General features: G+C 37.2%; 1 protein-coding gene across 5 annotated transcripts in view; it reads right to left on the bottom strand.

The window, feature by feature from the left end:
* Nucleotides 1-15,426, bottom strand: part of LOC133240015 (disintegrin and metalloproteinase domain-containing protein 5-like) — a 113,481-nt gene that overhangs the window by 38,827 nt on the left and 59,228 nt on the right. For all 5 annotated transcript variants that reach the window (XM_061404529.1, XM_061404525.1, XM_061404526.1 and 2 more), the window contains 2 exons: nucleotides 12,251-12,434; nucleotides 3,123-3,218 (listed from right to left, as the gene is read on the bottom strand). In XM_061404529.1, coding sequence (XP_061260513.1) covers nucleotides 3,123-3,218; nucleotides 12,251-12,434 — 280 coding nt within the window. The remainder of the gene's footprint in view (nucleotides 1-3,122; nucleotides 3,219-12,250; nucleotides 12,435-15,426) is intronic.

Below are 15,426 nucleotides of genomic sequence, written 5' to 3'. Positions count from 1 at the left end.
CGGGCATGGCTTAGTTTCCTTGACTTAGACAAGGCTGTGGTCCTAGTGTGATTAGATTGACTAGTTTTCTGTGAGTACGGTTTCAGTGTGTCTGCCCTCTGATGCCCTTTTGCAACACCTACCATCTTACGTGGGCTTCTCTTACCTTGGGCGTGGGGTATCTCTTCACGGCTGCTCTAGCAAAGCGCAGCCACTGCTCCTTACCTTGGATGAGGGGTATCTCTTCACCACCGCCCTTCCTGGCCTTCAATGTGGGATAGCTCCTCTAGGCCCTCCTGCACCTGCGCAGCCACAGATCCTTGGATGTGGGGTTGGTCCTCCCGGCCGCCGCCCCTGGCCTTGGGCGTGGAGTAGCTTCTGTCATTTATGTATTAACTCAAATGTCACTCCCTAGAGTGACATTTTCTGTTTAGCTTGGCTAAAATACACTCTCAGTCAGTCTATTCTATTAGCTTACTTTATTTTTAAATCATTTATCATTATACAAAGCTGTATCTTTAATGTTTGTTTGTATGAAGATTTCTTCCCTACAATACCCACCAAAAGACAGTGTGGAGTAAACTATTTTCTAAATTAACGAGTGAATGAACAATTTCAAGCTGCAAACACACCGTAAATGCATATCAGCTCATAGTACCACTCTTCCATTTCATCCAAAGTTCACTGACCTTTCATCTGTATATTTTTGTTGTTATTTTTTCTGTTCTTCATTGCTATACATTACTTTTAGGGATATGAGTAAAGTAAAGTGATGTTCAGCTGTAACATTTAACTGGAACCAATTTTTCTTTGATACTGGTTAAGAAATTACTGTGTTTTCAGTCCTATTTATTTTTCTCCACCTTTCCTTCTCTCTAATCCTTGCATTTGACTCTGCCTTCTCTTTTATAAGGCATTTTAAAATTAATTAATGTATGTATTTTCAGCTGCCCTGGGTCTTTGTTGTTGTACATGGGCTTTCTCTAGTTATGCCAAGCAGGGGCTGCACTCAAGTTGGGGTGCAATGGCTTCTCATTGTGGTGGCTTCTCTTATTGTAGCACATGGGCTCTAGAGCATGGGGGCTCCCATAGTTACAGCGTGAGAGCTCTCGAGTTGTGGCACATGGGCTTAGCTGCCCTGCAGCATGTGGGATCTTAGTTACCAGACCAGGGATCAAACCCGTGTCCCCTGCATTGGCAGGTGGATTCTTAATCACCAGAGCACCAGGAAAATCCTATCAACTGGTGGGCTACAGTCTGCAGAGCTACAAAGAGTCAGACACAAATGAAGTAACTTAACACACACACACACACACACATCTGTTAAGGGGTTAATATCCAAAATATATAATAGACTCATATGACTCAATATTAAAAAAAAAAAACAAGCAAGCAAAAAACTTGATTTTAAAATGGACAGAGAGCCTGAATAGGCATATTTTCAAAGAAGACATATAGATGGCCAACAGGCAGAGGTAAAAATGCTCAGCATCACTAATCGGGGAAATGCAAATAAAATTTCACAATAAGATATCACCTCACATCTGTCAAAATGGCTATCATCAAAAAGACAACAAATAGCAAGTGTTTACGAGGATGATGGAGAAGGAAATGGCAACCCACTCCAGTATTCTTGCCTGGAGAATCCCAGGGACGGTGGAGCCTGGTGGGCTGCCATCCATGGGGTTACACAGAGTCGGACATGACTGAAGCTACGAGGATGTGGAGAAAAGGGAACCCTGGCACCCTGTTGGTGGGAATATAAATTGTTACACTCACTATGAGAAACTGTATGGAGGTTTCTCAAAAAGTAAACATAGAACTACTTTGACCCAGGGTATGTATCTGAAGGATACAATACCAGTGTCTTGAAGAGATAGGTATACCCCCGTATTCATTGCAGCATTACTCACCACAGCCAAGATATGGCGAGGACCTGAGTGCTGAGCAATAGATGAATGTATTCAAAGAAGTGGAGTGGAATAGTATTCAGCCATAAAAAGAAAAATACGGAAATCTTGCCATTTGCAGCAACAAGTAGGGACCTTGAGGGCATTGTGCTAAGTGAAATAAGTCAGACAGGAGAAAGACAAAGACCGTGTGACCTCACATGCGAAATGTTAAACATTGTGCTAAGTGAAATAAGTCAGACAAGAGAAAGACAAAGACCGTATGACCTCACATGCGAAATGTTAAAAAGCCAAAATCCTCAGATTGGCGGTCGCCAGAGGATGTGGGATAAGGAAAGTGGGAAGATGTAAGTTAAGGATACAAATTATCAGCTATAAAATGAAAAAAAAAAAAAAAGTCTAAGGATCTAATGTACTGCATGGCGACTATAGTTAACAATAATGTTATTATCTACTTGAAAGTTGTTAAAACTGTGAATCCTAAGTGTTCTCAGTATGTGAAGTGGAGGATGTGTTAACTAACCTTATTGTGCTCATCATTTCACAATTCAAACTTACAGCAATTTGTTACATTGTATACCTTAAATAATGTTACATGTTGATTATATCAATAAACCTGGGGGAAATTTTTTTTAAAGATAAGATCATGTTCCTCCTCCAATCTTAAGAATGCATGCCATTTACCCTGTTCATGAGTTTATTTCTTACTCCTAGGGATGCCAGTGGATTGTTCTGGGTGCTGGGCAATTTTCAGGGATTCACTAAATGCTTTTTTTTTTTTTAAGGAATGGAATCAAATGGTTGTAACAGTATCTGAATAAATTCTGAAGGAACAGGGGTTTTTACCAGAATACAGTAAAGAGAAGTCAGCCAATAAAAAAACTAACCTCCTGCACTCATGTGAAGTAGAATGATAGAAAATAAGAACTTAATAAGATTGTCCAAGATGTATGTTGATCACAGAGAAACCCCAATGGGTACAAGAAGGATTTGTAATGAGGTAAACAAATGGAAAGTCAAATCAGAAAAGAAAAAAGTCAGGCATTATGTACAGGAGAGTCCTAGATATAATAGATTACAGAGTAGACTGAAGGCTGACAGGGCTCCAATACTGCTTGGACAAAATACGATAGGAAGGACTAAATATAATATTGACATGTTTTCCATCTCCTTAAAACAAGTATCTCAAGAAATGTAATACTTAGATATTATAAAACACAGTTTGCCTCCTACCTGGCAACTTGTTGTACAGCATGCTCCCGAACCACATACTTTATTTTTTTTCTTCCTACATAATCTAGCATCACAGCAGTCTGGATGAGTACATGTCTGTAAACAAATGCTTTGTTACTCAATCATGTATGACCAGGTACAATCTTACAAAAGTGCAATACAGAATTTATTTACAAAGTCTAAGCATGTCCTAAAACCCACAGCTTCAGTAATTCCTTTCTTTATCTGAGACTTACTGAAATCAACATCTCATTCAGTAGTTTGTAAAAGAAATGTGTCATTTCACTACATTCAATACAATTTGAACAACATTAATACCTTACAGGAAATAGTTATTCTGTATCTTGTTAACTATCATTTTCTTATATTATCGCTTTCATAATAAATGTTTACATATGGAATGTCTCTGATGTGAAGTCGTCAAACAAAACCTCAAACCTCTGTCCCCTCAAAAGTGGTCCAGAAGCCAGGCTGGTCTATCCAGACCTCTGATTTCACTGGGAGCTGGCCCCATACACATTTGCATTTTATAAGATTCAGTGTCTTAGATCAATTTTTCCAGTTATTTCAGTAACAAGTTTGTTCTAAACTCTGCAATTTACCAACATTAGAAGTTTGAGTTTCCTGCTGAGTTTCCCGTCTTTTTCCTTACTGGCATTTTAGTTGGTATTTTCAACAAACAGCTTCACCACAGGCAACAATACTATATTTTTAAAAGGTTATTTATTTCATATATTGACTCATGTAATCCTGTACTGACAGTTTAAATATACCTTTCTTAGCTTTTTTTTTCCTCCCCTTACTGTCTCTTTGAATCAAAGGTTTGGTTATTCTTAGTTTGGGGGGTTTGTCTTCTTCAACACAACTGTATTTTCAAGGGCAGACTTTTTTTTTTAATTAATTTATTTATTTTAATTGGAGGCTAATTACAATATTCTAGTGTGTTTTGCCATACATTGACATGAATCAGCCATAGCTGTACATGTGTCCCCCATCCTGAACCCACCTCCCTCCCATCCCATCCCTCAGAGTTGTTCCAGTGCACCAGCCCTGAGCACCCTGTCTCATGCATCAGACCTGGACTGGCAATCTATTTTACATATGGTAATATACATGTTTCAATGCTATTCTCTCAAATCATCCCACCCTCGACTTCTCCCACAGAGTCTCTGTTCTTTATCTCTGTGTCTCTTTTGCTATCTTGCATATAGGGACATCATTACCATCTTTCTAAATTCCATATATATACATTAATATACTGTATTGGTGTTTTTCTTTCTGACTTACTTCACTCTGTACAATAGGCTCCAGTTTCATCCACCTCATTAGAACTGATTAAATGCATTCTTTTTAACAGCTGAGTAGTATTCCATTGTGTATATGTACCACAGCTTTCTCATCCATTCATCTGCTGATGGACATATAGGTTGCTTCCATGTCCTAGCTATTGTAAACAGTGCTGCAATGAACATCGGGGTACATGTGTCTCTTTCAATTCTGGTTTTGTTGGTTTGTATGCCCAGCAGTGGGATTGCTGGGTCATATGGCAGTTCTATTTCCAATTTTTCAAGGAATCTCCACTCTGTTCTCCATAGTGGTTGTACTAGTTTGCATTCCCACCAACAGTGTAAGAGGGTTTCCTTTTCTCTGCACCCTCCTTCAGCATTTATTGCTTGTAGACTTTTTGATAGCAGTCATTCTGACCAGCGTGAGATGGTACCTCATTGTGGTTTTGATTTGCATTTTTCTGATAATAAATGATGTTGAGCATCTTTTCATGTGTCTGTTAGCCATCTGCACATCTTCTTTGGAGAAATGTCTGTTTAGTTCTTTGGCCCATTTTTTTATTGGATCATTTATTTTTCTGATGTGGAGCTGCATGAGCTGCTTATATATTTTTTAGATTACTTCTTTGTCAGTTGCTTCATTTGCTATTATTTTCTCCCATTCTGAAGGCTGTCTTTTCACCTTGCTTATTGTTTCCTTCGTTGTTCAAAAGCTTTTAAGTTTAATTAGGTCCCATTTGTTTATTTTTGCTTTTATTTTCAATATTCTGGGAAGTGGGTCATAGAGGATCCTGCTGTGATTTATGTCATAGAGTGTTCTGCCTATTTTTTCCTCTAGGAGTTTTATAGTTTCTGGTCTTACATTGAGATCTTTAATCCATTTTGAGTTTATTTTTGTGTATGGTGTTAGAAAATGTTCTAGTTTCATTCTTTTACAAGTGGTTAACCAGTTTTCCCAGCACCACTTGTTAAAAGATTATCTTTTCTCCATTGTATATTCTTACCTCCTTTGTCAAACATAAGGTGTCCATAGCTGCGTGGATTTATCTCTGGGCTTTCTATTTTGTTCCATTGATCTATATTTCTGTCTTTGTGCCAGCACCATACTGTCTTGATGACTGTTGCTTTGTAGTATAGTCTGAAGTCAGGCAGGTTGATTCCTCCAATTTCATTCTTCTTTCTCAAGATTGCTTTGGCTATTTGAGGTGTTTGTTTTTTTTTTTTAATTTTTTTTACTTTACAATATTGTATTGGTTTTGCCATACATCAGCATGAATCCACCACGGGTGTACACATGTTCCCAATCCTGAACCACTCCCCCCAACTCCCTCCCCATACCATCCCTCTGGGTCATCCCAGTGCACCAGCCCCAAGCTTCCTGTATCCTGCATCGAACCTGGACTGGCGATTTGTTTCTTATATGATATTATACATGTTTCAATGCCATTCTCCCAAATCATCCGCCCCCCCTCCCCGCCACCACAGAGTCCAAAAGACTGTTCTGTACATCTGTGTCTCTTTTGCTGTCTCCCATACAGGGTTATCATTACCATCTTTCTAAATTCCATATATATGTGTTAGTATACTGTATTGGTGTTTTTCTTTCTGGCTTACTTCACTCTGTATAACCGGTTCCAGTTTCATCCACCTCATTAGAGCTGATTCAAATGTATTCTTTTTAATGGCTGAGGCTTTTTTGTATTTCCATACAAATTGTGAAATTATTTGTTCTAGTTTTCTGAAAAATATTGTTGGAAGCTTGATAGGGATTGCACTGAATCTGTAGATTGCTTTGGATAGTATACTCATTTTCACTATATTGATTCTTCCAATCCATGAGCATGGTATATTTCTCCATCTATTTGTGTCATCTTTGATTTCTTTCACCAGTGTTTTACTGTTTTCTATATATGGGTCTTTTGTTTCTTTTGGTAGATTTATTCCTAAGTATTGTATCCCTTTCGTTGCAATGGTGAATTGAATTGCTTCCTTAACTTCTCTTTCCCTTTCTTAAGCAGAGAATGCTCTATTTCAAAATGTTTCCTTTTCCTCTCCTTATGCCAGAAACATAAGACTTTTCTCCAGTATTCACTGTGACAACCAGTTCAAGTTTCTGGAGGTAAAGTGTGAGGGCCTTCCTATGACTGTGTTCCCAAGGAGTTTTAAACTATGAGTTCACATTAAGCCTCCAGAAATTTGTCAATTACAATTCAGGTTTTCCTACCCAGATGTTGGTTCCCAAAAGGTTTTAGCTTGTGGGTTACTACTCCAGTAGTTGTGATTCTCTGCATTCTCCTGTTGGTTTTTCCAGTTTTTTTTGGCCGGGGGGGGGGGGGAGGGCAGTTATTTGCTCTGTGACCTCACTTCTCTGATGGATATAAGAGCTTTTTACTTGTTGCAAATACTAAGTAGTGACTTCTAAGCTTCTCACATGTCAGACTAGAAATAATTCTTATCTTTTGATGTAATCGAATAAGAGTCCTTTGAATCGGCTTTTGATATACACAGATATATATAGTGCATATATATGTTTGAACATATATGAATTATAAATGTTTTCTCCTATTTCAGACTCTAGCATTTTATTTTTCTTAAAAGAGCCTGAAAGAAAAAGTTTCTTTTAATAAATTTGATGAAGTACAACTTACAGTGTTTTTCTTTAAAATCTCATTCTTATGTGCCTTCTCTAAGAATTTTTTGCCTATCACAAAGTCAGAAAGACTGTCTCCTGTGTTTTATTCTAAAAGCTTTAGGGTTTTTGCTTTTTTATATTTAAGTATTTGATCCATTTTGGTTAATTTTTCTGTATGATGATATATCAATGTTTATTTTATGTACATTGGTTTCTAGTTCATGCATTACTTTTGTTGGAAAGATTTTCACCCATTGAACTGCCTCAATATACTGCAGAAAGCCAATTAACCATATAAACGTTTTATATATGGATTCTCTGTATGGTTTCATTAAGGGGTATATTTATGCTTTGGCCAATACCATATTGTCTTGTTACAACTTTATAAACAATTTTGAAATTTTCAGAAAATTAGTGTATATGCTCCATTTTTGTTCTTTTGCTTTGACTGTTTTAGGCTCTGCATTTCCAGGTACATGTAGTATTAGCTTGTAAATTTCCACAGAAAGATGGTGGAGTTTGGATTGGGATTATGATACAGAGCTGACATTTTAACAATACTGTATCTCCCACTCCATGAAAGTGGGATATGTCTCCATTTCAATCTTTCATTTATCTGAGCAATGAAAGATTTTACTGCACAGCTCTTCCATGTATTCTGTTAAATTTATCTCTATTTAATGTTTTTAAGACAACGTATATGGAATTTCATGTTTTAGTTCATTTTCCATTTGTTTATTGTTTTTACATAGAAATCTATGGAATTTGGGTTCATTTGCATTCATTAATTAGCTTTAGAAGCCTTTGAGAGCAGATTATTTAGGAATCTCTACTCATGTGGCCCAGTAAAATTTGACTAAACATAGTTTTAATCTTTCTTTTCATTCATGTGAGTTTCTTTGTCTTGCCTTACTGCAATGGCAGAAGCACTCACTGCAGTGTTGAAAGGAAACAGGAAGAATGCATCTTTTTGTCTTGCTCCATATATTAGGGAGAAATAATGAATCTTTCACCAGAAAGTGTGATAATAGTTGCAAGTTTTTGAGAGATGTACTTCATTAGAGTGAGGAGGTTCTCTTCTATTGGTGGAGTGCTGAAAGAGTTTATAATGAATTGCTGCTAAATTTTCTCAAGTTTTTTTCTTCATCTATTCTGCGATTGTGGTAAATTGCATTGAATGCCTTTCAATTATCTTGATGAATATTGCAAGTGCACTTAAAAAGAATGTCTAAATCTAGCTGTCTAATATATTGGCCTATGTTAAGTCACTTTAGTCATGTCTGACTCTTTGCAACCCTATGGACTATAGCTTGCCAGGCTCTTCTGTCCAAGGGATTCTCCAGGCAAGAATACTGGAGTAGAGTTGCCATTTCCTCCTCCTTTATTTATTGGCCTATAAATATCAATTATATTAAGGTGGTGGATAGTACTGTTCAGGTCTTATACATCCTTACTGATTTTTTATCTAGTTCTATAAATTACTGACAGATATGAAATAAGCCTCAAAATATGATCATTTATTTGTCACTGTATCCCTTTAGTTCTATCAATAACTGCTTTCAGATATCCAAATATCTAATATATGTGTAAATTATGATATGTTTTTCACATATTTTAAACATATATATATATATGACCATATACATTTATTATTGTTATGTCTTCCTTATATACTTTTTATCTTTTTGAAGCATTTGTCAATGTTGATGTAACTGTCATTGTTCAGTCACTAAAAGTCGTATCCAACTCTTTGCAACCCCATGGACTGTAGCATGCCAGGCTCCTCTGTCGCACACTATCTCCTGGAGTTTGCTCACGTTCATGTCCATTGAGTCAATGATACTATCTAACCATCTCATCCTCCACTGCAACTTTCTCCTTTTGCCTTCAATCTTTCCCAGCATCAGGGTCTTTTCCAATGAGTCAGCTCTTCACATCAGTTGGCCAAAGGATTGGAGCTTCAGCTTCAGCATAAATCCTTCCAGGACTGAATATTCAGGGTTGATTTTTTTTTAGAATTTGCTGGTTTGATCTCCTTTCAGTTCAAGGGCCTTTCAAGAGTCTTCTCCAGCACCACAGTTCGAAAGCATCAATTCTTCTGCACTCAGCCTATTTTATGGATCAATTTTCAGATCCACACATGACTACTGGAAAAACCATAGCTTTGACTATACAGACATTTGTCAGCAAAGTGATGCCTCTACTTTTTTAGTACGTTGTCTAGGCATTATTATATATATTTTTTATTTTTGTATTTTGTATTTAAAAACTAAATATATTTGGCTGTTTTATATTTACTGTTTTCCTGTTATAATCTTTTCTGCTATTTTACTTTCTACTTTAGAAGGCATTTGGGCTTAAAATACAATCCTTACAGATAGCATGTAATTTGTTCTTGATTTTTATTTCGTCTGACAGTTTCTGCTTTTATTCAGATTTTGGCCTATTTATATTAATTATTAATATGTCTATATGTTAGTTTGTCATTTTGCTGCTTATTTCTTATTTGTCTCATCTTGGTTTTGCTCCAATGATTTGCTTTATTTTGTGTTCATGAACTATGATTAGTATTTTATTTTAATTCTTCTATTGGCTTTTTTATATGCCTTTGCATAATGTTAAAATATTTGCTTTAGGATTTACAGTAAGTATCTTTAAAATACTATAATCAGAGTTATTAACTCTATACTCTATAGAGTTAATACTGATTTCCTTCAGATAAATTATAGAAACCTTGAACCAGTTTATTTCAACTCTTCCATCTTTAGTGTCATCATGGTTATTATATAGATGCACATACATAGAGATCCATCTAGACACATATATATTCACATACATGCAGATACATAAATGTGCATCGGTCAGTTCAGTTCAGTTCGGCCTCTCAGTTGTGTCCAATTCTCTGCGACCCCGTGAACCACAGGACGCCAGTCCTCCCTGTCCATCACCAACTCGCAGAGCTTACTCATACTCATGTCCATCAACTTGGTGATGCCATCCGGCCATCTCATCCTCTCTCGTCTCCTTCTCCTCCTGCCCCCAATCCCTCCCAGCATCAGAGTCTTTTCCAATGAGTCAACTCTTTGCATGAGGTGGCTAAAGTATTGGAGTTTCAGCTTTAGCATCAGTCCTTCCAATGAACACCCAGGGCTGATCTCCCTTAGAACGGACTGGTTGGATCTCCTTGTAGTCCAAGAGACACTCAAGAGTCTTCTCCAACACCACACTCAAAAGCATCAACTCTTCGGCGCTCAGCTTTCTTCACAGTCCAACTCACATCCATACATGACCACTGGAAAAACCATAGCCTTGACTAGATGGACCCTTGTTGGCGAAGTAATGTCTCTGCTTTTGAATATGCTATCTAGGTTGGTCATAACCCTCCTTCCAAGGAGTCAGTTCAGTTCAGTCACTCAGTCGTGTCCGACTCTTTGCAACCCCATGAACTGCAGCCAGGCCTCCCTGTCCATCACCAACTCCCGGAGTTCACTCAAACTCATGTCCATCAAGTCGGTGATGCCATCCAGCCATTTCGTCCTCTGTTGCCCCCTTCTCCTCCTGCCCCCAATCCCTCCCAGCATCAGAGTCTCTTCCAATGAGTCAACTCTTCGCATGAGGTGGCCAGAGTACTGGAGTTTCAGCTTTAGCATCATTCCTTCCAAAGAACACCCAGGACTGATCTCCTTTACAATGGACTGATTGGATCTCCTTGCAGTCCAAGGGACTCTCAAGAGTCTTCTCCAACACCACACTTCAAAAGCATCAGTTCTTCAGTGCTCAGCTTTCTTCATAGTCAAACTCTCACATCCATACATGACCACTGGAAAAACCATAGCCTTGACTAGATGAACCTTTGTTGGCAAAGTAATGTCTCTGCTTTTGAATATGCTATGTTGGTCATAACTTTCCTTCCAAGGAGTAAGCGTCTTTTAATTTCATGGCTGCAGTCACCAACTTTTGTGATTTTGGAGCCCAAAAATAAAGTCTGACACTGTTTCCACTGTTTCCCCATCTATTTCCCATGAAGTGATGGGACTAGATGCCATGATACTAAGTTTTCTGAATGTTGAGCTTTAAGCCAACTTTTTCACTCTCCTTTTTCACTTTCATCAAGAGGCTTTTTAGTTCCTCTTCACTTTCTGCCATGAGGGTGGCATCAGATCAGATCAGTCACTCAGTCGTGTCCGACTCTTTGTGACCCCATAAATCGCAGCACGCCAGGCCTCCCTGTTCATCACCAACTCCTGGAGTTCACTCAGACTCACATCCATCGAGTCAGTGATGCCATCCAGCCATCTCATCCTCTGTCGTCCCCTTCTCCTCCTGCCCCCAATCCCTCCCAGCATCAGAGTCTTTTCCAGTGAGTCAACTCTTTGCATCAGGTGGCCAAAGTACTGGAGTTTCAGCTTTAGCATCATTCCTTCCAAAGAAATCCCAGGGCTGATCTCCTTCAGAATGGACTGGTTGGATCTCCTTGCAGTCCAAGGGACTCTCAAGAGTCTTACCCATATATAGTGTGTATATATGTACATAATAGAGTGCAAAAAAGAACTCTTTTGTTATCTATGTATTGCTCTTCTATCATCTTTCATCTTCGCTTTGGTTTGATCTTAATTCTATATTTATGTCTTCTGCAAGTAATAGATTTCATTTTAAAATATTTTTAATTGGTATAACCTGTCAATACAAATATTTTTCTCCCTATAAGAAGTCAAGTTAAGTCGCTCAGTCATGTCTGACTCTTTGCAACCCCGTTGACTGTAGCCTGCCAGGCTCCTCTGTCCATGGGATTCTCCAGGCAAGAATACTGGAGTGGGTTGCCATTTTCTCCCTATAATAGCAAATAATATATTTTGCTATTCCAGTGGTAACAGTCTCATCTTTAGATGTTCTTGACTGTTTTTGCTACTGCTTTTTGTTAAAGGCATATTTATTCACCTTCTTATATACTCTTTGTGGTCACTAATTATAGGATTAGAGCTGATGCGCATACTAAAGAATTAAGAGGGCAACATTTGAAGACAAATATTAACTAAAAGATGTTTGGTCTCCACTTCAAAAATAGAAAAATGAGAAAACTTAAAGGCTACCATTTTCCTCAAAGAAGACTTTTTTCAAATATTCTTCTAAAAACTAAGGTATTCTTTACCTTCTTTTCCACATCTCATTCACATGTATGGGAAATAAAATTTGAAAAAATTTCCACTAACCTGTGGAGTGCCACAATCACATTGTTCACCCGTTTCCAGTATTCCATTGCCACACACCCTCCTCTGTTTGTAAACTGGCTCATCAGGAAGGATTTTATGAAGACATTCAATGCCAGTATATGCAGCAAAATATTTAAAGTCATCCAAGCTACAGGTGCTAAAATCCTTTACACCCCCAGATTGTCTAAAATATAAAAATATCAGTATGACAAAAATTATTGCTATATATACACATTTCTCCCAACATATGATGCTTTGAATAGAGATTTAGAAAGCAATATTCTCATGGAAAATAATAATCACATATAAAATAATATAAAAGCATTTTTAAATTGCTAAGATATTTACCACACTTTTAAAATTTCACCAAGAAAATTCTTGTAATAAAAAAAAATCTGTGGCCATTCATTCTGTTTTAAAGAACAATTATTTACCTCTCCAATGATCCTTATTAAATATTTAAACATAATATTTAATATTATTTATAACATTAAACATATATTTAAACATAGAAACTGATATTCTTTATTTAACTTCTAGTGTCAAACAACTGCAGTTAAAATTTTTGGCCTCAGTATTGAACATACTTTTATTTATTTAATATCATTTTTGTATTTTTTATGTAAATGCAAATATGGACATGTCTGTATTACCTTCAAGAGCATATTCTTTGAGGGCTCTCACTCTCTGTAATTAAGCATTTTTCAAATAAGAATCTGTTGTTTAATTTATGGCATGGGACAGTAGGGATATGTCCTGACACAGTGAGAAAGTTGTTACAAATAGTTTGCTAATATCTTCACATCCAACTAAAACACTAGAAAGAATATGGTTTAAAAGTAAAGACTATGCCCTAGACAAGCATTTGACAAATGTTTCTGTGAAAGGCCACGTAGTAAATATTATAGGCTTATGTGACATATGCTCTGTTGCAGCTACTCAACCTGCCACTGCAATGCAAAAGCAGCCATAAACAACATGTGAAACAAGAAGCCTAAAAAATTTATTTACGAAACAGTCAGGCAGCAAAATTTGGCCTATGATTCGTTGTTGGTTAACCTCAGCCCTATGCTAAAATCTGTTTTCCATCAATTCTAACAGTTAGAGCCTAAACTCAAGCCTTGACAAGATCTCCAGACAAAACAAGTTTGGAAGTTCAGCTCTGACATTTTAGAGGGATTTGGAAATACCTTGAGTTATCTATAGATTCATGTAAGTGAATCATAAAATCAAGTACATAAAAGTTAAAATGGTTACCCAATAATTGAATTGCCTGGTAGATAAAGAATCAATGGTTTTCCAGAGGAAGGTATAACAACCTAGGCTTTCTATTGTACTATCAACAATATCCAATATGCTACTACTAATAATAATCATACAAAGAAATAAGAAAATGTAATACATAGTCAATTTTTAAGAAGCAGTCAATAATAAGCAACACTGAGATGGCCCAGGTGTTAGATCTGACACAAAAATACTTGAAAGGAGCCATTACAAATATATTCAAATAATTAAAGAAAAAAATGTTTAAATAATTGAGGGTAATTGTAACTTTATAGCATGAACACTCAAAAGAGAGTGCATATCATCCAATTTACATAATATTCTAGAGCCAGTAAAGCTAACTGCATTGATAGAAATCAGATCAGCAGTTGCTTGGAGGAGGGTAGAAGGTAAAAGGACAGAAAAACACCAATACAGTATACTAACGCATATATATGGAATTTAGAAAGATGGTAACAATAACCCTGTATACGAGACAGCAAAAGAGACACTGATGTATAGAACAGTCTTATGGACTCTGTGGGAGAGGGAGAGGGTGGGGAGATTTGGGAGAATGGCATTGAAACATGTATAATATCATGTATGAAATGAGTCGCCAGTCCAGGTTCGATGCATGATACTGGATGCTTGGGGCTGGTGTACTGGGACGACCCAGAGGGAGGGTATGGGGAGGGAGGAGGGAGGAGGGTTCAGGATGGGGAACACAGGTATACCTGTGGCGGATTCATTTCGATATTTGGCAAAACTAATACAATATTGTAAAGTTTAAAAATAAAATAAAAAGAAAAAAATAATAAATAAATAAAAGGACAGCCAAAGTGGCTCAGATGGTAAATTAAGTTGCCTGCAATGCAAGAGACCTGAGTTTGATCCCTCGGTTGGGAAGATCCCCTGGAGGAGGACATGGCACCCACTCCAATACTCTTTCCTGGAGAATCCCTATGGACAGAGGAGCCTGGCAGGCTACAGTCCATGGGATCTCAAAGGTCAGACACAACCGAGCGACTAAACACAGCAAAGTTCACAAAAGAAATTTCCATGCAGATGGAAATGTGGCATAGCCTGATTAACACCATGATACAGAGATTTATATATTTATATTCACCAAAAGTCATAATTATTATGCTATGTACCCAAACTAACATAATGTGATAAATAATCTATATTTCAAATTTTTAAAATCTCTAAAGTTTTCATAAGAATTGGAAATCTGACCAAAAAAAAATGTTTAAGAAAATGCAAAGGACCTATTGCTAAGTCACTTCAGTCATGTCCGACTCTGTGCAACCCCATAGACGACAGCCCACCAGGCTCTCCCGTCCCTGGGATTCTCCAGGCAAGAACACTGGAGTGGGTTGCCATTTCCTTCTCCAATGCATGAAAGTGAAAAGTCAAAGTGAAGTCGCTCAGTCGTATCCGACTCTTAGCAATCCCATGGACTGCAGCCTACCAGGCTCCTCTATCCATGGGATTTTCCAGGCAAGAGTACTGGAGTGGGGTGCCATTGCCTTCTCCAGCAAAGGACCTAGAATACCCAAAACAATTCTGGAAAAGGTAAAAAACTTGGGGACTTAAACTATCTGATTTCAAAAATTGAATATAAAGCTACAGTAATAGAGATAACAAGCTTTTCTATAAGGATAACCATACAGATTAATGACATAAAATAGAGAGTCCAATAAAAATTCACACATTTATGATAAATTGGTTTTTTACAAAGTCACCAAGGCACTTAAGTGGAGGAAAGGAAGGTCTTTTCAACAAGTGCTATTGGAATGACTGGAAATCCATAGGGCAAAAATTAAAATAAAGTTAAACACATACACAATAATCAACTTGAAACGTATTACAAAACTGAATAAAAGAATTATAAAACCACAATGCATAAAGAA

Source organism: Bos javanicus, chromosome 27 (genome assembly GCF_032452875.1).
Source record: "Bos javanicus breed banteng chromosome 27, ARS-OSU_banteng_1.0, whole genome shotgun sequence".
Taxonomy (NCBI): domain Eukaryota; kingdom Metazoa; phylum Chordata; class Mammalia; order Artiodactyla; family Bovidae; genus Bos; species Bos javanicus.
The sequence above is the reverse complement of the archived record's forward strand: the minus strand, read 5'-3'. Positions and strand labels throughout refer to the sequence as shown.